This window comes from Mastigoproctus giganteus, chromosome 5 (assembly GCF_048544385.1).
Source record: "Mastigoproctus giganteus isolate SK-2022 chromosome 5, ASM4854438v1, whole genome shotgun sequence".
Taxonomy (NCBI): Eukaryota; Metazoa; Arthropoda; class Arachnida; order Uropygi; family Thelyphonidae; genus Mastigoproctus; species Mastigoproctus giganteus.
This window is the reverse complement of record NC_143579.1, coordinates 37,219,239-37,243,965: the sequence shown is the minus strand read 5'-3', so window position 1 is coordinate 37,243,965 and position 24,727 is coordinate 37,219,239. Positions and strand designations below refer to the sequence as shown.

The 24,727-nt window shown below is 37.8% G+C and overlaps 1 protein-coding gene across 1 annotated transcript in view; it reads right to left on the bottom strand.

Moving 5' to 3' along the window:
- Positions 1 to 24,727, bottom strand: part of P5CDh1 (delta-1-Pyrroline-5-carboxylate dehydrogenase 1) — a 186,049-nt gene that overhangs the window by 123,157 nt on the left and 38,165 nt on the right. The window contains exon 3 of the mRNA XM_090373981.1: positions 4,757 to 4,804. Within this exon, the coding sequence (XP_090230107.1) occupies positions 4,757 to 4,804 (48 nt within the window). The remainder of the gene's footprint in view (positions 1 to 4,756; positions 4,805 to 24,727) is intronic.

Sequence of the window (24,727 nt, the reverse complement as noted above, 5' to 3'; positions counted from 1 at the left end):
TTTCAGTTATGAGATGGTGTTAATAATGGTTTGTGATGTCATACCTATAGGCAAAAATGGTTGCACCCCAATATGATACAGGCAAAAGTGCAAAGTGTAATTCATTTCCTAAATGGAAAACAGATATCTACATCAGAACACTCAACAAGAGTTGGTGTATGGCTCAAATGCTTTATATGATAAACAGGTATGTTTTGGAATAAACAGCTCATTAGGCTTAACAAAATTTTACTAAAGCAAAAACAAGATATCCTGCACTGCAGGCATAAGTGACTTTGCCACAAACAGAAAACCAATGTTTTTTTTTTAAAAGAAGAGTAAACTAGGAATGTCAATGATAACAGTGTACATAACTGTACATGACACCCTCAAATTATCAGGAAAGATGTTGAGCTACTAGAACGAGTACAGAGAAGGATAATGAGATCAGTGAGTGGAAGGATTGCTGTTATGAAGATAGGCTTAAGTTCTGCAAATTGCAGTGTCCAGATACTAGGAACCTGCAAGGTGATCTGACTGAGGTGTATAAGGCCTTTAATGGTTTGAGTAAGCTCAATGCTGATGGGATTCTTCCTCTTGCTCAGATTCCACACCTGAGAGTGCATAAATTCAAACTGAGGAAAGGCAGTTGTAGAATTGATGTGTGGAAATTTGTCTTTTGCCAGTGGGTGGTTGATTGCTGGAACAAACTTACCTCTGTCATTGTGGAAGCTGACAGCTTAAATAAATTCAAGACTGAACTAGACACACTTTTGGAGTGAATGGAATGGTGAAACGGGAAGGGTTTTTTTTTTGGCTGATGCTAAATAAGCTTGGTTTCTTGTATCATATGCCTCTACTAATGCTAATTAAAAAAGGTGTGTTCATGCCAAAGGAAATGATTGAAATATACAAATGAATATGCTGGGTGCAGGATATAAAATTTTATTTTTTTTCTCTCTGGAGTGGGCCCCCAGAGAAACCTGGCCCACTTTTTGGAAACATCAGGTGGGTCAGCATCTCGTACTGAGACAGTACATCTCCACTGGGACTGGCCCACCTTCCCGTGGTGTGGACGAGTACCCAGAATCATCTGTTCAGGTGATTGATGATTCTGGGTAGCCGAATGGCCAGAACAGAACACACACATAATGCACACACAAACCTACACTACTCACATTTCTGGCCCTCTTACAGTGGTACTGTTCTTCACGCAGATACGAGGCAGAGATGAACTACATTCTAGGAGCCACCCTTACAAAAACATGTTCAGTCACTGTCATCCTCACGTAGACATAGTTCTGAACTATGCATTATCTGTATAGTACTTTTTTAACACTCTGTACACACAGATTTGAAAATAGCTAATATCTTTAAAGTGATATCTTTAGAGATATTAGCTAAATCTTGTCATAAGTACACAGATCTGTAATATCTTGCCATAAGTACACAGATCTGTAACTAACTCATATCTCTAAAGTGACTTTCCAAATAGACGTAGGCTACTCACGTATTTAGCCAAAATGCATTTGCATCTCTAGAATGTCCCAAGCATGTGTGCATCACTTTCAGTTAAAAATGCTACCTACCTCTAGCAGCACCTAGCCAAAAAATCTGGCAAATCCGCTATACACATTATAGACATGGTACAGTATACAAATATTAACAATATCTTATATACGTGAGAACATTGTACATCATCAAGTAATTCGATTATGACAAACCAACTATACTGTGCAATGGTCATCCCAAATTCAGCTACAGCAAAATGAGCTGGACATGCAGAATAGACAGAATACTGAAGTTACTCCGACAGCAGCACGGCACAAGGAACTGCACAACATGTTCTTCTGATTCCACTGGAGCACAAAAAATTGTATTAATAACAGTTCAAGGAACAGCAATCCACCACCAGTCAGAGAGCTCAACAGAAGTTACCCATATTTACCAACAAAACCAATCTGGAAGAAGGTGTTATTGAAAAACAATAACTAAGGCTTCTTGCCAACAGTGTTGGCAGGAGAAGTGGACATCCACCCATGAAGGAAACAGAATACCAACATCCTGTCCACTTCTGCAAAGAAATTTCTCTGTTCGTATATAAAAAATAACATACTGATCCACATAAATAAAAGGGTACAGCCCACCAATTCATCCATTATGTAATCCGAACCCTTCCAATTTCAAAAGAATATTCTTTCTTGCAAAAACTGGATTTGCAAAATTTTGAAAGGCAATAAAATTTTCCCTTATTTTAATAAGTAATGGCTCAATCCCATCCACCAAACAAGTAACATCAACAACATTATCTAGTAATTCCAGACATAAATCAGCATACTCCAAACAATCAAATATAAGACATTCCCATGTTTCTAGATCGCACATATACATAGGGGAGGGTATTCCCAGGGAGAGGGAAGAAACAGTGTTTAGGGAGAGGGTGCCACTGGTGGTTTCCCACAACTGCGCCGTAAGTACCCTTGTGAAGTATACATTATTCTGTAAAAGCTAGACAAAAGTATTGTGTGTGGTATGCAAGTAGTATTATGTTGGGTTCTGTTGTTTGTTATGATCTGGATTTTGGCCACAGGGCTCCTGATGGAACCCCACATTGTCCATACACACTGCTAGGAGGTAAGCCAGACTGCCCATTATTCTCTGGCTGGTGTCCATCAGGGTCGCCTGAGCTTCCTGGATGAAGCTCAAGTTTAAAAAAAAAAAAAAAAACAGAGAGAGAAAGAAAGGGGAGAAAGAGTAAGAGAGGGGGATGTAGATGAAGGCACCTCTCTAATTATCGGTGGAACACTGGCTCCACCAGCCAGAGGAGGAGAGGGAAGAAAAGCCACCCTCAATGGGAGGCTTTTCATCACCATACATACATTTAATTAACTTTTTTTAAAAATTTTATTCTTTTTGTTTTATTGTGGGCCCTCCCTAGAATGCTCAGGCAACCCCAGGGATGGCCTAGGCAGAGTAATGATTCCAGTCTCCCTGGCCCAGCTCCCTGTGTCATGGCCGGTAACTATGGGTCTGCAGTGCTTCAAGTTTTCTGGCATTTACAGGAAATTATATCTCAACACAAGGGAACTGATAGTGGAGTTGTGCGCAATCACCAGTGGCACTTGACCCGGTACACTGTGTCCACTATGCACTGTGTTTACTCCATTGGCCTCTAGGCTGAGAGGCTAGAACAGTGGTTTTCAACCGGGGTGCAGCAACAACATTCCAGGGGTGCCACGTAATTTGGGTTATAAATATCATATAACATACATATATTTTAATATTATATTGAGTAGGGGTGCCTCAAAATAAAATAAACTACTTAGGGGTGCCGTTATTAAAAAAAGGTTGAAACCACTGGGCTAGAAGAACAACAGAACCCTATAACTGATAGTAGAGTTGTCGGCAACCAATGGTGCCACTTGAGCCTCAACACTATGTTCACTATGCACTGTGTAGACTGATATTCTTACTACTGAATAAACAGTACCAGAAGAGTGACATGTGATAACATTTAATCAAATCATGATGGCTAACAACAACAGGCATAGTGAAGTGGCCAGGAGAAAGTGCAGTATCACATGCTCTTTGGGTAGACTATAGTTCAAGCCCATTACTGCTAAATATAATTAATAAATATATATATTCATCATCTGCTGTAATCTCCTCCAACCTGGTGATCATCATGGCATATAAACAAATACAAGAACTAAATAAGATCTAACAACTAACTGTTACTAGAATCAAGGTCCACTGCCATTACTGCATCATCCTATGGTGTTGGACCTTTGTAAAACGTACATAATTACTATTTTCCCTCTAAACAATAAATAACATATATTAGCATTAGTACAGACATATGATGCAAGAAAGAAAGCTTATACAGCATCAGCCAAACTAAAAAAAACAAAAAAAAACTTCCCATTTCACTCATCCATTTGCTCCACAAGTTTGTCCAGTTTTTCATTGAATTTATTTAAGCTATCAATTTCCACAGCAACAGATGAAAGTTTATTCCAGCAATCAACCACCTGCTGGCTAAAGGGAAATTTTCACACACCTATTCTGCAACTGTCTTTTCTCAATTTCAATTTATGCCCCTTCAGATGCATAACCTGAGCTTCCTCAAACCATTCAAAGCCTTATACACCTAACTCATATCACCTTGCAAGTGCCTAGTCTCCAGAATATGCAATTTGCAGAACTTAAGCCTTTCTTGGTAAGAACACCCCTTTTTTCCCCCCTCGCCAACACTCAGCAGTTCTATATCCTTCCTAAAATGAGCCCTCCACACTTGTATGCAGTACTCAAGGTGTGGCCTGATCATTGCCTTATACAAAGAGATAATCACCTTCTTATCCCTACTAACAAAATTCCTGTATATATATGACAACAGCTCAGGGAAATCATCAGATAGCACCTCACATACACATTTATTTGTCACTGTTTACAGAGAATTATCACCATCACTGCCCTGGTGATTCAAGAGCCTCACAAAGCAACAGCTTTCAGACCAAAATTAAACACTCTTTAAACCACTTTCTGTTTCCTGTATCAAGCTCTTATAAGTGTTTTCTAATGCTAGAATGGAATAAGTCCAGGTTATATTTGCAAGGAATTCACAAAAAAAAAAAAAAAATCCTTCCTACAATAAAAAAAAAAGATATTGTTTAATTTAGTTTAGAAAACTGAATGAAAGCATTTAAAATGCATTTCAAATAATGCTATTTGATTCAGTAAGCAAAGATATGAAACATGTTATATGAATGAAACTCACCGAACTAGCCCGGTAGTATTTTGCAATCTTCTGAGTGTGACAAAATGGCTAAAGATAAAAAGATACACCAAGTTATATGCTGTTTATTATAACTCTGTAATAAGAAAAAAAAAAAAAAAGATCTTAAATCATAAATTTGAAGAAAACATTCCCTTAGATTATTTTCATACAAATACTGGTTAATTCACAACACTTTTACTCCACAACATAAACAATCTTATTGAAGCATCATGCTGCAAAACCTCTGATGAAGAGATTTTGGAACACGAGTCAAAACTGAATCTCCCCTCTCTTCCAAATATGTTGGGAATGGGTAGGGTCTGTAGGTTTTATACTACAACTAATGAACACAAAGCAAAAGAAAAAATTAAAAAACAAAATATCCGAAATTGCAAAATATACATATTTAACCAAAAAAAAAAAAAAAACTATTCAAAAAAAGTTAAGCTTATTGGAAATGAACAGTATTAAAAAAAAAGGAAAATTAAAGAAGCGATTAAAATTAAGTAAACTCAATTAAAATATTAAGTTCACATATTAAAAGCAATTTGTTTATAGACTCTGTAATGTTGAAAAACAATATATCCAGACCATTCAAAACACTAAATTAATTTGTATTAGTAAGATCAAATGACTGAAGTGGACTTTTTCTGCATCAGCCAAAAATAAATAAGTAAAACAATAATAAAATAAAACAATGTTCATACTATTCCAACAAGGTAATCTTCTAATTCTGCTTTGAATTTATTCAAACAAATGCATATTCAGAGGGAACTCATTCCTATCTTCTGTTCTTCCCTGATATTTATATTTATGTTCCCCAGTTCTTGTCTTACCTACAAAGGAGAACAAAAATCTTCATTTAATTTAAACAACTTCAATAGCTTCTAAAACTCAATCAGACCTCCTGTTAGATTTCTAGTTGTAAAACTTTGAAATCAAAACTTCTTAAGCTATTCTTCATATATGCATCAATTTGCACTAGTCATCCTTCATTGAACTCTCACCAGAAATGCAATGTATTTTTCTAGGTAGTCTTCAGACCTGAATATATATTCTAAATGCATGCTACAGAAACAGGATGTAGAAAATTAGGCAGATGGGAAACTGAAATTTAGCAATGATAAGTGCAAAGTACTGCATATACGTAGCAAACCCCAGAATAACATACTAACTGTGTGGTACTATGCTCGGGTTAGTGGAAAACGAAAAAGACCTGGTGTAACTGTGCACTCAGATATGAAGTTCTCTGAGCAACGCTGACAGGACAGCTGATGGGGTTTTGTCATTGATATACAGGAATTTTGCTAGCATGGATACTGAGGTGATTATCCCAATGTATATGGCAATGGCCAGGCCACACCTTGAGTACTGCATACTAGTCTGGAGGCCTCATTTTAGGAAGGACGTAGAGCTGCTGCTGGAATGAGTACAGAGAAGGACTATGAGATTAGTGAGCAGAACAAAGTGGTGCTCTTACCAAGAAAGGCTTCGGTTCTGCAAATTGCAGCATCTAGAGACTAGGTGCTTGTGAGGTGATTGTGTTTAAGGCTTTGAATTGATTCAATAATCTCAATGCTGATGGAATTCTTTCTGTTGCTTAGACCTCGGACGAGGGGACACAAATTCAAATTGAAGAAGGATGGTTGCAGAATAATGTTTTTTTTTTGTTTTGTTTTTTTTTTGTGAAAACCCCAAACATGAGAGGTATTAGAACCTATAGTACTTAGTACCATGCTTGGGTTGGAGGTTGAGAAGATGAAAGAAGATATTTGTTGACATTAGACTTGAACTTCTGTAGCCTGTAATTTACAGGAAAGACATATGAAGGAAGGTTGTTCCAGAAAATGGTAGTTGAATGAATAAACGAGGAAGATGAAAAGTTGGTTCTATGAATTTGAAGTTGGACAGTAAATGGATGTTGGCTGGTGGCGGCATGTGTTCAGACTGTTTTGAAACAGAGAGCAGGAATTATAGAAGCCAATTCAGAAGAACAGTGCCCATGGAAGTATCTTTAGAAAAGGCATGCAGCAGAAACAGTACGTCTATGAGACAGTGAGTGGAGAGACTCTGTTAAAGATGAGTAATTAATTAACCAAACTGCCCTCTTCTGAATGGAGCCTGAGAAAGGTTTTGGGGGCATGGCTCCAGATGTGGGAACAATATTCAATGGTAGGACAGATTTGCAACTTGTACAGAGTGAACAGCTGTTTGGAAAAAAAGTAAAGGCGAGAGCAAAAGAGGATGCAGAGGAAGCAATATTCGCAATATGCTTGTGCCAAGACAGATTAGAAGTCAGGATTATCACCAAAAGAGATATATCATCTTGCCTAGAAATCGGAGTGTCACCAAAGATAAGCATAGGGGCAGAAGAATCCTTTTTGCGACATATAAGACAGGACTGAGTTTCAGAAGGATTGAAATCAACTAAGTTCTCTTTGCCCCACCAGAAAATTACCTGTAGATCGGTATTTAAAGAATTGATAGCAGATATTCAAGAAGCTGAAGCTGATTGAGCAGAGCAAGATTTCTCAAACTGAAAAGTGGAATGCAATGTGCTATCATCGGCAAAACTATGGATAAGATTTCGAGTCAATGGAAGAAGGTCATTAATATACAAGAGGCAAAGAGTGGGGGAAAGAACTGAAACTTGGGGGAAACCAGGATTAGTGGAGAGGTTAGAAGACAGAGAGCCATCTACCATCACCCTCAGTGAGCGATAAGAGAGAAACCTGGATAACCAATTACAAAAAACAGTTGGCAAACCATAAGATGGAAGCTTGTTTAGAAGACCTTTAAGCCAAACATGATTGAATGCCTTAGAGATGTTAAGATAAACTGCTTGTGTTTCAACAAACTTTTCCACTGAATTTGTCCATAAATGGGTAACATAAGCCAGAATATGACCAGTGGATCAACACTGACAGAATCCATACTGGTGATCGCTGATCAGATGGAAAGTTTCTAGGAAGTTTAAGAGTTGGCAGTTAATTGATTTCTCCATTACTTTAGAAAGAGTAGAAGTAATTGCAATGGGACAATAATTGAATGGGAGGGATTTGTCACCCTTTTTAGGAACTGGCTGGATATGAGAAAATTACCAAGCAGAAGGAAAAACATCTTTGGAATAAGAAAGTGAAAAAAGGCAACAAAGAAAGTTCAGAAGCACAGGTTTTGAGAACAAGTGGAGAAACACAATCAGACCTGGAACTTTTTGAGCATCAAGTTTCGTCAAAATCCTTCTGACATCCTTTTGACGGAAGACCATAGGAGGCATTGAATGGAGCATGTTGGGAATCGGGAGGTGTTTTACCAAGATCATTAATACGAATTGGAAGAAAAAATGGGATGCTAGCAGGTCAGCTGGCGAGGATAAAGAAAGCCAACACGAGAACGTCGAATAACTTAAGCGGAAAATTAGTTTCCCAATACGGTACTCTAGCGCTGCTCTCTCGATAAACAGACGGTAGGTGTTATTGTCTGGAGCAGAAGTCGAGAACGATATATATTGATTGACAGGTAGGCATGGCAAACGATGTGCTGATTGGTGCGTGAACATAACACAAGATAACATTGGTTTAGTATCACTTTAGTAGCACTCAGAAGCACTAATGGTCACTTGCCCTAATTGCACATGCCCTAATGAACGCTTTCCATAATGGTGAAAAAAGGTCAGGTTACCTCCACTTGAATCCCATGGGAGCTTGAGCCTAACCTTTTTTTCTTTAGAATCATGGGTGGACTAGCTCAAATTGTTTATTAACAGAATATTAATTTTTTATTACTGTGCTTTAATTTTTAAAGACAATCATGCGGATACACACATATCATAACATCAATCAACACCTCAATAGCTATTCACTATATATATAATCCAAATAATCCAAAAATTAAATAGAGAGATAAAAATTAATAAAAATATATATTAAAAATAAATAAGAAAAAATAGAAGAAAAACTAACATCAGTGGCAGCAGAAAAGCACAATCCAATACATGTTGCTTATAATAAGCTAAATTAAAATAGAATATTTGCCAGTAGCATGGCGAACCAGTAGAGTAAAAATGAACTAAACAAAAAAAACTAAACTAACAAAAAAAAATTTTTTTTTTTTTTTTTTTTCATTTAGTTCATTTTCACTCTACTGGTTTGCCATGCTACTGGCAAATATTCTATTTTAATTTAGCTATATATATAAAGAATCTTTCTCTCTTTCTTTTCCTATTATTTCCTAACCTAACGTTTAAGGTTAAGTCACAAAATATAAAGAAACCTTTTCCTTTTTTCGTAACCAAACCTAAATCAACAATACGGTAAAAACATTCATGAACTCCAAAAATCTGCTTTTAATAATGAGAAAAAAACATAATGAAGAACATAAAAATGAACAGAACAAAACTTTTATTAAATTAGTTTTCATCAAAAAATCAACCAACGTTTTATTTTCCTTACAAATTTCTTCCATCTTTAAAAGATTCATCGCTATTATTACCTGTTTACCGTTCATCACAAAACTATTATGCACCTTTCTTTAATCATAAATACACATTATAATGCCAACCAATGATTACACAGTAGCTTGTCGTCTGTCATGCCCACCACCAATAATTTCATCGTTTGCCATGCCTACCTGTCAATCAATATATCCTTCTCGATTTCGGCTCCAGACCAATAACACCAACTATCTTCACTAATTAGGGCTGTCCTATCTTTCAAAGTACCATCTTTACTCAAAGCATTCCGCATACAATCCAAGCCTTGTTCGACAGGTATACATGTGAACAAAGAAATGACATCAAAGGATGCCATAACCTCCCCCTCTTCTACCTCTTGAGCACGGATGAACTGTACAAATTCCCTGCTGTTTTTAATAGTATGATCCGAGTGTCCTACTATGGGGGGACAAGTTCAGCCAGAAATCTGGATAGTGCATGCATCGGACTGCCAACAAATGACACAATGGGTCTGACAGGTACCCCTAAAGTGCATATACAGAGAAGGCCGACACTTGAAAACTAAGGTTTAGAGAAAACCTATGTGCCGGGGCCAATACACACACACTTCAAAACAGCTCAGACCACTTGCCACAAAAATAGCACGGTAAAGGCCTTAATGGAAAGGGTGGGGGTCCCACTGCTCCTCGTCTGAAGAGAGAGAGAGAGAGGCGAGGAGATTAAACGTGTTACAGCGAACCTAGTAACATGCAGTTACCCCCAGAGCACCAATGAGAGGTGTTTAAGAGGTACAAACAACAGTCGCAGGGATGCTTTTACACCTGTTTCCACCGCATACATTCCTAACTATCCGAGCATTTCGGAACACATTTCCCTATCCTATGTTCGTGTAAGACACGTTGTGTGCAGCTGCCAGGTTGGAGGCTGCACACAGTAGTGTCCGCAACTAAAGATCCTATTGCTGGTAATGACACTAGTGGGGTCATATATGGAATTGAGTGTCCTGATTGTGGGGGGGTTATGTGGGGGAAACGAAATGCAGACTGCAGGATTGCCAGGGGGAACACAATAGAGTCCTTAAGACTGCAAATTGCAGAGGTTCAGCTGTAGTGGAACATGCCTGGGAAACTGGGCATGGAATTACTGCTAAAGAAGCTGTGATCGTGGATAAGGCACATGGCTTTTGGAGCCGGAAATGGCTAGAGAGTTTAAGAATATGTTTGTACGAGCACTACAGTCTTAATAGGGATAAGGGCTGTCGCATTCATCCACTCTGAAGCCCTTATCCTACAAAGAGACGAACGGTTTAGAGTGGCCCATTCGCTTTCCGGTTCCAATGCACGAGAAGTGCGCAGACGCCACAGTTCATGTCACAGACCTGCTAAGATGTGTGGTACATATAGATTGTCGGTCATCCCGCAACCACTATAGCTGATGTGGGTGACCGCTGCCGCCGAAAGCTCCTGTGTTAGTGGTTCTAGTGATTTTAAACAATTTTTATCGCTTTTAATTTTATACATTTTATTCTTGTTATACAACATTTATTTTATTTTGTTTAATATTTTAACATATAGTTATACGATCAGTATGCATGTATTTTATTTTATTTTATATTATCATAATAAAGATGTTTTACAGATCCTAGTCAGTGTTATTTAGTAGCATTACAGATGAATTGCAGAAATCCTGACTCCAGAGGTCTTTTCAATGAATAATTTCACTGACATGATCTGAGCAAACGTTGACATCAGAAGTTTTGAAACAGTAATCCGACCAAGGAAAAGAAGAAAAGAAATCTCGCAGGTCATGCCATTTCACATTCTTGTAAAGCCAACATTACATTTATCTCATAGGAATAGCCATGAGATAAAGGCTCCATTGGAGAAGAGATAATCACCAAGTTGTGATCTGAGGTGCATAAAGGACCACTCACTTCGACCGTGTACTTATAAGGGTTGTTTGTGAGATCAAGCATGCTGGCTGTATGATTAGGATTGTCAGGTATTCTGATTGTCAGGTAGGTAAATGAACAATCTGTGTGAGGTCATTAGTAACTGCAACAGCCTCAGCATCTGGACCAGCTGAGTCGGTGTGACTAGAAAACAGAAGCTAGCTGGAGTTGTGAATATTAAAATCACCAAGGAAAATTCTCACTATTAGGAAATTTGGACTGGAGAAAGTGAAGTTGAAAGAGAGGAAGTCAAAGAGATCCAAGTGATTAGTGGAGTTGAGAGAATGGTAGAGACAACAAATGAATTTGACAGAATGAGGTAGAGAGATTTTAAGCCAGAGAAGATCGAAAAGAGGAGATTCCAAATACCAAGTCTCTGACAGAGAATATCGGAATGGACATATGCACAAGTAGCACCTTTGAGGCTAAAAGAATCATACAGCGAATAATTTGGGCAAGTGAGATGAGTAGTAGTTGAATCAACCAATAACTGAGATTCTGTCAGAAAAAGTATATGGGGTTTAGAAGACTGCAAGTGGAAATGGACAACGTTAAGATTAGAACTGAGATCACGTATATTTGTGAAATGAACAAGAAGTGTTTGGGAGGTTTAGATCTTTTTGCAGATAAGCTTACTCTATTAGTTTGATAATTCATGGTGTATTCAATAGTAAGAAAAAGTGGGGGGGGGGACAACATGCTGTATGAAGTAATGAAATTTTTGGATATGGCGTACACATGGTAAGAATATACCCAGATCCTTGACATAACGTGGCCTCAACAATGCCCCCTGCATACACACTACTCGTACTCCCTCCAGTCACTATCTGGCAGAGCAGAGGTAGCTAGATTATACAGTAGCAGATCTCCTAGAGCGGTGCCAATAGGTTTAGCCATGAGATAAAGGCTCCATTGGAAAAGAGATAATCACCAAGTTGTGATCTGAGGTGCGTAAAGGACCACTCACTTCGACCAAGTACTTAGAAAGGTTGTTTGTGAGAAAAAGATCAAGCATGCTGGCTGTATGGTTAGGATTGTCAGGTATTCTGGTAGGTAAATGAACAATCTGTGCAAGGTTATTAGTAACTGCAAAAGCCTTAGCATCTTGACCAGCTGGGTCGGCCCTTTGTACTAACTAGCGGCCGGCCTGCGAATACCGTTTTAGAGCTGTACCCTCAAAATGTAAGAAAGATTGGATCTCGCCATGATGTACATCATAACCGCAAAAGTCATCAGTCATACTGCATGATGGAAGAGATGGGGAAGGGTTGACTGGAACTTAGTACTGGAGACTAAACATGTGTTAACACTTCAAGCCTCCAATAAGCAAAGTGGTGGTATTGCACCGGTTGATGAGCGTCATCTACCACCTAGTATTGCCTGGTAACACAGAGGCGCGGCATTCCTCCATGTGGTGTGGGCGCCACACCTCGACCCCTGCTTATGTTGGTTCACACCTAGGTGGTCACCCACAATGTGCTTGTGCATGGAGGTCATACCCAGGATTACTAACAGTCCCACCATTGTGAAGGTACAAGCAGAGGATTTGGCTGTCACAGACCATCTGGACTTCACTGAAATTGGGCCCACTTGACTTGAGTGTCACCTGAATATCAGTTCCATCAGTGTTTTAGACTCCCAGGTAGCAAGTACAGCTTGTCTGGCATATCTGAGAGAATGTCTGCGACAAAAGGACCAAAGATGTGCAGAAGTTCGCCTTTAACCTGCAAGTTGATTGTGAGAACAAACTTCTGTTGATGAGGAAGTTGATAGTTTAAATATTTTCAAGGAAGACCTAGACAAACTATCAGAGGTAGTGAATAGGTGATTTTTTTTTTTTTTGGCTGACACTATAAAGCTTGCTTTCTTGCATCATTTGTCATTGCTAATGCTAATCACCATCTTGTACATGGAAAGATAACAAAGTCCTTATACTATTAAAAGAGTCCTAGAAATCATGTTGATGAGACACATGTCCTCTGAGCCACCTGTTTACACTGAATGGAAAATTTCATATCAGAATGAATCAAAAGAGGTACTAAAACCTATAGTACTTAGTACTGTGCATGGGATGAGTTAAAAGTTGAGAAGCTGAAAGAAAATACTTGTTGACATTCTTACTACTGAATAACCAATACTTAATACTTTAATTTCTGTAGATTGTAATTTTCAGGAAATATGTATGAAGGGAGGTTGTTAAAGAAAATGGAAGTTGAAGGAACAAATTTAGATCAATCTGTCAAGCCTTCCCAAATTTCTTTAAAATTGGACCAATAGAAATCTGGCAATTATTTATTTTTTCACATCACATAGGCTATTCATATATCATAGATGAAGCAGCAAATATTACAACTGCTGCCATGCACTGGTTGGAAGAACGGATATGATTTCGCATCCACACATCCGTTCATTGGATGTGAATAGGCAATGAGGCAGATGTGAAATGTTCTTAGTTCATGCATAAAAGTTGGTGATTTTTTGCTCTCTTTTTCTTTTTTTTTTATATAAATCATGATTTACTACTATTTGCTACTGTGTCTGGAATGTAATGCACCATGTACATTAACTATCTTGGTCTTTTTTGGCTGATGCAGTATAAGCTTACTTTCTTACATCATTTGCCACTATTAATCCTACACTGCAAACGTACTTTCCTCAAAACACAGACATTGGATTGGCTTGTATAATAATGGCAAGTTCAGACATTTTCTTGAAACCATCGGAATGGAATTTCAACTCTACCATATTCTTAGCTGCAGATTCTCCTTATTGTTGCAGAACAAACTTCAAGGAATCATTCTACATCATACGTTACAGATCATAATGTCATCAACTGAAACAAAGTATTTGTTTTAATGAAGAATATATTAACCTCTTTAATGAGCAGATTCTTTCCCAACAGAAAACCAGTTCCCATCCAAATCAGTGTTCATAGGAGATTACAACTCTTGGAGTCAGTACCTCTGTACACAAGGATATTACCCACTCAGAGGAGCAGCTGAATACTATGAAGCTTTGAAAATCTAGAAAATCACAACAGACAACTACCTAAGAATAAGTTTCCATCCTCTTAGAAGATTGTACCTCAAAAACTTCCAGATGATTATACAATTACAACCTGAGATGCCTAACCTAAAAAGAAACCAATTCAAGAATTTTTTCAAAATAATTTTGCAAAATATATTTTTTAAAATTCTGTAAATAATTTTTGGATTAGTACTCTTTTCAGTTCCAGTTCTTCAAAATTTTTATTTAGTTTTAGTCAGTATGTCAGTTTACTATGTTTACCATGTGGTTTTATTTATTCAATTTTTATTATTTTGCAAATATTATGCTTTTTTGGGCTCCTTATGTATAAGCAGTTTTCTATTCCTTTTCTTCATTTAACTAGTTTTTAAAACTTCAGTTAGACCCTGTTTAGGAATACCTGACTGACCTACTGTGACAGCATTATTAAAATTAGCATTAGTATTAGCCATATGGCACAAGGATGCTCTAGGCTTTTGCTGTGCCAGCAAAAAAATAAAATAATAATAAAAAAAAGACTAAAATTATGTACCAGGTACATAATGAGTTGCTGCCACTCTACTCTCAGACTGATAGTGTCACTAATAATGTCACAGCGGCAGCCGTTAAAAATGTCTTTACTGCAGGAACTCATTATGAAACTGGTACAGTAAAATAAATAAAGTATTGCTGCATTATTTTTATTGAAAAAAATAATTTCAGCACAATGAAACAACAATGAATGGAATTTTTCATTGTACTAGTGTACAATGAAATAATTCGTATAAAATATATTATAATAACACTAAAATATTGGTCTAAAACTGAAATAAGATATATAATTTTGACACTCAAATGATTTTAATTGAATACTCCAATTGTCGTTCCATTACGTGTAGTATTTACTAAAGCAGGTGACTTAATATCTAAATTGAAGACGTCTTTCGTAAATTTACAAAACTTCTTTCCAGCCTCAGAATTTAATTCTAGATTGAAATCAGCAGTGAGTACTATACGTATACAATCCAGTAGTTCTTCAAATAATTTTGCACCTTCAATGGAATACGGCATCAAATTCTTGTTTATGAATTTTATCTAACGACATCCCCGGAGTGATGTATATGGCAATGATGAAAATAGATTCACTATTGAATTTGCATAAAGATCCACAAATATCTCCAATTTCATCTGATACCGCTGTCACATTGCTGCTATTATGTTGTGCAAAGATATGTGGTGTACTGATGATAGTTGAACTTTCACATTGATATATCGCAACACCACCACTACGAACATCTGACCTTTTAAATTGAGTCACACACTGGAATGGTTTAAGTAATATATGTTCATCATCCAACCACGTTTCACTTAATATCAATATTTTGGATTGCTGTAAGATTGTGTCCATTTTGATATTTCGAACATGGGCCCATAAACTTTGTACATTCATTGACGATATAGATATACCACTTTGTATGAAATCTTGCAGTTCATCCTGTAGAGATGGTGGCTTATTATTTTTCAAGTGATCTAGTTCAGCACGAAGGTCTATATTACTAGTAGCTTTGCCGTGGTGAAATGTGAAATCATTGTGGGGATTTGTAATATATAAACCTTGCAATGAGGTCACTCGAGATAATGCCACGTATACAAGTTGCTGTTGATGATCTTTCTCATAATTATATACAACTTTGTCGAAGGTCCCTCCTTGAGATTTATGTATAGCCAAAGCACAAGCACATACTAAAGCAAACTGTGTATGTCTACATGTTAATTTCCTATTGTTCTTGAATGGAATTGTAGTTGATCATTTTATAATAGGTACGGATTGACTATTATAAAACTAATAGGTAAATGTTTATCTTTCACATATTGTTTATAATGAGATTGAAGGTTATATCCTATTTTTGACTCAAGAAATTTCATCCATACTTTTTTAGCTGTTTCGTCGTCCTCAAATTTGAAATATACTAAAGTACCAATTGCACCATTTACCAATCCATCAGCCACAGCTATATTTGTAGTAATCATGTACGGCTTTCCTTTCAATAATGGTAGAACGTATGGAAATCCTGCAATTTCAGTCACTGACATTTTATGAATTTTATTTCGAATCCCTTGTGGAAATAAATTAGTAGCATCTTCTTTGGTAACAAATCTCGATTCTATAATTTTAAGTTCATCTGGTAATAACACTTCTCCATTGCCTATTTTTGTAAGAATTTTAGAAAATGTACTATCGGACTGTCGAACAGCTCGTACTAATTCATGAAATTGTAGTGAATGCCATAATTCTGGACCAATAAATTCTGAAGCAATCTCTAATGACTTATTTATAAATTCTTTCAATTCCAATATAGAACAAGTAACGTTAGCTGTTATTCCTACTGATTTAAATGCAATTTGCAAATTTTCTGTGGTATGCATTTGCATCATTTTCATTGCAATATATAGCAAATGTTGGGGAGTTACTCCATGATGATCAGATCTACAAATTTAACTAGATGCCATCATAAAGGGAGTAATTTTCAATAAATTTTTAAATTTTCATGCATGTCCCAAATATATAGCTGGAAAAGAAAGTTCTTCTGCATGTATACCAAATATGAAACTTGGAGATGATTTCTGACCCGATGCTATATATAAATATTTATTTTCAGACCATAATAATCTTTGTTGTTGAATTAACAACAGTTCATCATCATTAGCATTAGTAGAGGCATTTGATGCAAGAAAGCAAGCTTATGCAGAATCAGCCAAAAATAAAAAAAAAAAATAAATAACCACTTCCACGTCACCCCTCTGTGCGTTCGAAATACCTGTTCAGCTGAGCCTTAAACTTATTTAGGCTATCAACTTCCACGACAAGGGTTGGAAGTCTGTTCCACCAACCAACCACCCGCTGGCTAAAGGCAAATTTCCTCACGTCTATCTTACATCCATCTTTCCTCAATTTGAATTTATGCCCTCTCAGGTGATTATTCTGAGCAAGAGTAAGAATCCCATCAGCATTGAGCATGCTCAAACCATTCAAGGCTTTATACACCTCGCTGGTGCCTAGTCTCCACCTCGCTGGTGCCTAGTCTCCAGACACTGTAATTTGCAAAACTTAAGCCTTTCTTCGTAAGAGCACCCCTTTGTTCCATTCACTAATCTTGTTGTCCTTCTCTGTACTCGTTCCAGCAGCTCTACATCCTTCTTGAAATGAGGCCTCCAGACCTGTATACAGTACTCTAGGTGTGGCCTGACCATTGCCTTATACAAGGGAATAATCACATCCTTATCCCTGCTAGAAAAATTCCTATATATCATCGACAATACACCATGAGCTACTCTTGCAGCCTGTCTGCACTGCTCAGAAAACTTCATATCTGCCTGCACACCCACCCCCCAGGTCCCTTTCATTCTCTACCACTGTCAGTGTGGTACCATAGAGTTGATACGTTGCTCTGGGGTTGCTGTTTCCCATATGTAGTACTTTATATTTGTCAATGTTAAACTTCATTTGCCACCTCTCAGACCATCTGCTCAACCTTTCCAGATCCTGTTGCAGCAGCATAGTGTCAGTAGTGTCTTTGACAACCCTCCCAACCTTCGTATCGTCTGCAAACTTGGACATTAAGCTTAATATACCATCATCAATATCATTTATAAATACAGAAAATAATAATGGATCAAATACTGAACCCTGAGGGAGTCCACTAATAACATTAGTCCACGATGAGCAGTGTCCATTGATTACCACTCTGTCTTCTCCCCCCTCAACCACCCCTTTATCCATAGCAGCAATTTGCCTCCAATGCCACACAGCTCCAATTTGTGCAGCAGTCTTCCATGTGCAACAGTATCAAAAGCCTTTCTAAGATCCAAGTATATAATATCAAAGTTATTCCCTGCATCCAGTTCTTTTGTGACTGCATCATAGTATCCAATCAAATTGGTCAGGCATGACTTCCCCTTAACAAAACCATGCTGTGTCCGAGCTATAACTGAAGTCTTGTCTAGATGATCCTGCAGTGCTTCTTTAACCAGTGCCTCCATTAATTTTCCGGGAACAGAAGTTAAACTAACAGGTCTATAATTACTTGTGTCGCCCTTTGATCCTCCTTTGTGAATTGGGGTCACATTTGCACATCTCCAGTCCATGGGTATTTCCCCTGAGTCCAAGGAAGCTCTCATAATTATGGCTAAGGGTGTGCTTACTTCCTTTGCTGCCTCCTTTAATATAAATGGATAGATCCCATCCACCCCAGGTGCCTTTCTTGTATTTATCTTCAACAATTTCTCCTCCACTTTACTCTCAGTTATTACAAGATTCTATAGCTTACTGCCAGAGTTGAATACACCTCTGGCTTTCCCCTCGCTGAATAACTCCTCATGTGTGAATGTCGATGCAAAATATTCATTTAGTTTGTTAGCTACCTGAGCAGGATCATCAACAGTTGACCCATCGATATCAAGTGGACTAATCTGATTCATCCCCTTCCTCTAGAGTTTACATAAGTAAAGAACTCTTTGCTGTTTTTCTTTGCATTCCTTGCCAAAGATTTCTCGTAATCTGCCTTCGTCTGCCTAACCTCCTTTGTAACTTGGTTACAGATCAACTTGTATCTATCATAGGCTTCTGTGTCACATGTTAATTTGTATGTATCCCATACATTTTTCTTCTCTGCCATATGTCTCATTAGCTCATCTGACATCCACTTAGGCCTAAACTTTGAACAATATTTCTTAGTTGGTATGTAAAGCCTAGTAGCTTCCAAGATGAGTTCTTTGAATGCTTCCCATTTTGAATTTGCTGTTGGTAACATCATCAGTTGGTCCCACTGTATAGAATTTAAATACTGTCTCAGTCCATCGTAGTCGCCTTTACGAAAGCAATAACCCTTCCCTTTACCCCTAATGGTAGTTACCTCTGTGAGTAAATCCCACTTCAGCACACTGTGATCACTGCCACCTAGTGGTTCATTTACCTGCAGATTCTTAATGCATGAAGAATCACTACTGATAATCAAATGAAGATTATTACTCCCTCTAGTTGCCTTCCGAACATGCTGATGTAGAAAACAATCATCCAATAAATCCACAAAAGCCTTGCTAGTGTGTGAGTGACCAGCCCCCAAATTCCAGTCAATATCTGGGAAATTAAAATCCCCCATTATAAGACTCTCTGATTTACTGGCCCACTCTATTTCCCTGTACAGTTTCTTATTATACTCATCAGAGTCATTAGGCCTATAGCACACTCCTACTCTCAATTTTGATCTCCCAATGCTTATGTCACACCAAACTGACTCGACACTGCACTGTCCAGCGATGTCGACTGGCTTCACTTCCTTGGATTTTATGTGTTTCTTAACTAATAGCATAACCCCACCTCCCTTCCTATCCTGTCTATCCTTTCTGTAGACATTGTACTCCCCAAATCCCAGTTCTGCATTCCTTATATCTGTGTGACACCACGTCTCTGAAATCCCCACAATATCTGCCTTTGATGTTTTGAGCAATACCTCAAATTCATCAAATTTATTTACTAAACTCCTAGCATTGGTGTACACGCAAGTATACATGCACCTGTTGTTTTTCTTAGCAACCCTAACCCAACCCATGTGTTTACTTGTACCCCAATGATTCCCAGCAGTCTCTGAATTATCCTGCATCTTATTTTCCAGGCTGTGGCTCATTCCAATAGAAGCAGTGCAAGAATCACTTTCACCTCTGCCAGTGGCTACTGTTAATCTATTAGTCCTTGTATCCCCCCCACAATCTAGCAGTTTTCCGACCCACCTAACACTGCCTCGATAGCATCAGCAAACACTCTTGCACCCTTTCTATTTAAATGTATCCCATTCCTGTAGAAGCAGTCTTGTTTACAGGTTCCACAATTTCATCTGTATATTCCTGTTCACTATCATCATTTGTCCCCAAGAAATCGTCACTCGCTTTTATGCTGTACAATTTAAACAAAGGTGAATTTATCAAATACCATAACCATATTTTCACCATTTTCTTCTGCACACATCCTTATAAATATGATGATTTATGTATGAATCTTCATTTTATATGTACATTAATGGCATAATCATCATCTAATTCTCTAGGTAATTGATGATGAACCATCATATTTACATTAACTGGTACATTTATTACTTGTCCAATGATCCCATACTGTCCATGTTCATAACATAAATGACAAATTTGCATAAATGGTAATCGTGGTGATATCAAACGCTCAGTTACAACATCCAATGGAGGCAAATAAGTAGGATGTGTTGGATATATAAATCCATTTGACATGGCCATAGTTGGTATCCATTCCTCTTTTAATGAAAGTGTTAGCCCGAGAGCTTTTACTTTCCCTGTGATTCCAACCAATCCAAACTAATATTCAGTTGTCAATATTGTGACATAGGAACATAGAGCCTGAGTCATGAAACTATTGGGAACCTAGCACCAGTTGAAAGAATAGTGAAAGTATTCCCGAAGTAGCCAGGCAAATTTCGTATCCCAGGGAACGTGAAAACTTCTCGCTCTAACTAGTTTGCATGATTTCCCCCTCATATCTGATGAGAAGTAAAATAAAACTTCCCCGAAGACTATCAGAGCACACAGGCCAAAGAACAGTACATTCACAGCATATGTCAAACATAGGATACAGTGAGCCAAAGAGAATGTTATCTAAGGTTGTATCTAGAATTACATCAATTAATACAATGAAGGAATGCAGTAAGCCCAGCTCTTCTCGCCAACTGCGATACCCAAAAGATTTTATGGCCGGGGTAACAGAATAGAAGTCATGGGAGGTTGACAAGAAGGGAAACAAGTGTAAGAAAAGTAGGTGGGCATTTTTACTAATATCTCCGACACCACGGCGCCCAAATAAGTCAAAAAACCAGAGACAGAAGGACCCTTTTGGGGGCATGAGTCATCCCTGGACCGTCTTGGACAGGAAACTCGTGACTTCCAGTGGGAGAGTTTTGCTCAAGAAGACAAAGGAGAGCACAGAATATAAAAGGGCCCAAAATGAGCCGAAAGGATCGTCACTGTCGTCACCACCGGAGGCTCTAATAGTTTTGGTCACCATTGTTCCTATGGTCATTGGAAGATCTTTGCCACCACCACCATCTTAGTGGCTGTTGGTTTGCTGTCGTTTAGTGGAACCCTGTGGTCGTCAATGCTGGTCGCTGTCACTGCCGAAGTCACCATCGGCTGCTCGCTCAAGCCTCTTCAGCAACTACCCGTACCATCCGGTCTGGCCGACAAGATAGAATTGTGAAGACCAGAGAAGACCATAGTCAACTCCTGGAGCCTGTTACAAGACTTCCTTGTAAACCAACTTAACCTGGTAAGCAGACCGTTCTTACGTGTGAATGAAAATGTGTGAAACAACCAAATTTATATTGAACTAAATGCTTCCTTTCTTATTCTCTCTTATAGGCAGAAATTAGTGTTAATTTAATAAGGTATGAAACAACTGTGATTGTCGAAGGTACTAACAATACTTTTTCTTTCCTCCTAGCAAACCAAATGCAAAAAGAGAACAAAATAGTCAAGCTTAATTAGATATGTCCCTTAAGTATAGTAAGAATATTTGATAAGATGCCATAGGCCACCCAAAAGCATAACCGCTCAATACTCCGAGCCTACCTAATAATAAATAAGATGTAAAGTTATTTTTGGTATATCATAGTTTATCCATTCTAGAGTTATTTAGGTGACAAAATTCAAAGAACGGATGAGTCTAGAAAAAGGTAGAACGTAGAACTTTGATGCATGCTTTATTCATTGTATTAATGCTGAGTGAAAGTATATTGTATACATGACCATTTTTTTTTTGTTTGTAATAAATGTTGTTATGTGTTATTTGTATGTCGCATTCTCTCTGTCAGCATCTTGAAACACGGCAGGATAAATAAACAAAGAAAATGGATTCTTGGGGGGGGTGGAGAGACACTAAGTGATCTTTCCATTAAAAAACACAATGCAATCTGTATGCTGCAGTGATCAAAGGATATTAGAACCCTTTACTGCCGAGTGCTCGGATTTTTGTCTTAACCAATTTGAACACCTGAAGCAGAATAGACATCACAGGCATACCCCGAAGGAAAAAGGGGGGCAACAGAAGTATGACATGTATTACACATCATGAAAGTACTCACTTCTTGTAAATGAAATTCATTTTTAAGTAATTCATATGAAGTTGTTGAAATGGTTTCAAATCTAATTGAAACCATAAATTATCACAAACATTACAACAAAATCTAAATGGATTTTTGTACACTAGTTTTTCAAAATCACTGTCAGCTCATGCAGACACTATAGGGATATAATGAGGAATCTCATTATTAGCCATTTCTAATTTCGCTTTTTTTCATGCACGATATTCCTTTATTCATTCTACTGGAGTTTTAGATTCCTGATAAGTATCAGGTGGAGTAGAACTCTGTGGTTAAATTTCATTATTATTAGGAATAGTTTGAATTTCTAATTTCCTTTTCTTCCATTCACAATATTCCTTCATTATTTCAGCTCGAGTTTTTTTGGGTGCATTTTGAGAACTCCCAGGCATAACGAAATACTCTTGTTGAATTTCATCTGGATTCACATTTCTATCCAACTTCTCTTTCTTTCTTTCACGATATTCCTTCGAACGCTGGGCTGTAGATTTTGGCACAGTCACTCGCCTATTAATCATTATGCTAATATAACGCAGTGCGTCACTGCTCAATTGTACTTGTTGTGTCACTGCAATTTGTTATGTCACTGCACTTGTTTCGTACAACTGATTTTTCTTGGACGCATGCATTGTACTTGTTGCGTCACTGCAGCAACGAGTACAACGCATGCGCATCGAGTTTCGTGATGATTTCTAGGTAACGTAACGCATTTTTTTTGAAAATAATGCCCATGAAAATGTTTTTAATGTCAAAAATAAACTGGATGTGATTCCCTCCTCTTATCAATCAAACTGCAGCTGACCAAATTTCCTCAAGCTGTGAGCCTCAACTACTTATGGAGGCAACTTATTTCAGTAATTCAATAGCTAAAAAAAAGTAACTCAATAGCTAAAAAAAACTTTCTGAAATCCAGTCAGAACCTCTTTTCCCACAATTTGACTCTTAGTTCTGAAATTATATATAACAGTAAAAATTTCTCCCTTGATCAATTTACTTTTTCATCTCCATTTCTTACAGACCTCAATTAGGATGCCCCAGTCTTTTACTTACTCAAAAAAAAAAATAATAAAAATAAAAAATAATAATAATAAAAATAAACTACCTATGTGATTAGCATTAGTAGAGGCATATGATGCAAGAAAGCAAGCTTATGCAGCATCAGCCATAAAAAAAAAAAAAACCCTCTCATTTTGCCCCTCCATTTGTTCCAAATGCCTGTCCAGCTCAGCCTTAAATTTATTTAGGCTATCAACTTACACAATGAAAGATGGAAGTCTGGTCCACAAATCAACCACCCGCTGGCTAAAGGCAAATTTCTGTACATCTATTCTACAACTGTCTTTACTCAATTTGAATATATGCCCCCTCAGGCTCAAGTTCTTAATCTGAGCAAGAGGAAGAATCTCACCAGCATTCAGCTTGCTCAACCCATTCAAGGCCTTATACACCTCAATCAGATCACCTCACAGGTGCCTACTCTCCAGGTGCTGCAAATTGCAGAACTTAAGAGTTTCTTGGTAAGAGCACCCCCTTTGTTCCCCTCACCAATCTTGTTGCCCTTCTTTGTACTCATTCTAGTAACTCTAGATCCTTCCTGAAATGAGGCCTCCAGACCTGTACAAAGTACTCTAGGTGTGGCCTGACCATTGCCTTGTAATGGGATAATCACCTCCGTATCCCTGATCCCTGCTAGCAAAATTCCTATATATCATTGACAAGACTCCATTACCTGCCCTGGTAGCCCATCTGCACTGCTCAGCAAACTTCATATTTGACTGCACAATTACCCCCAGGTCTTTTTCACTTTCCACTTCCCCAAGTGTAGTACCACACAGTTGGTATGTTTCTCTTGGGTTATTGCTACCCATATGCAGTACTTTGCATTTGTCAATGTTAAACTTCAGCTGCCACTTCACAGCCCATTTGCCCAACTTATCTAGATCCAGTTGGAGTAGCATACTGTCTTTACTGTCATTAACAACCCTGCCAACCTTTGTATCATCTGCGAACTTACACATTAATCTGATATACCTTCATCGATATCATGGATGAATACACAAAACAACAATGGAACAAGCACCAAACCCTGGGGAACTCCACTAATAGCATTTGTCAGTGAAGAGCAGTGTTCATTGATTCCACTCTGTCGTCTCCCACTAAACCATCCCTTTATCCATTGTAGCAACTTACCCTTAATGGCATACCTCTCCAATTTGTACAGCAGTCTTCCATGTGCAACAGTATCAAAAGCTTTCCTGAAATCCAAGTATATGATATCAAAATTATTTTTGATATTCAGTTCCTTTGTGACTACATCATAGTATCCAATCAAACTGGTCAGACAAGACCTCCCTTTAACAAACCCACACTGTGTCTTAACTATT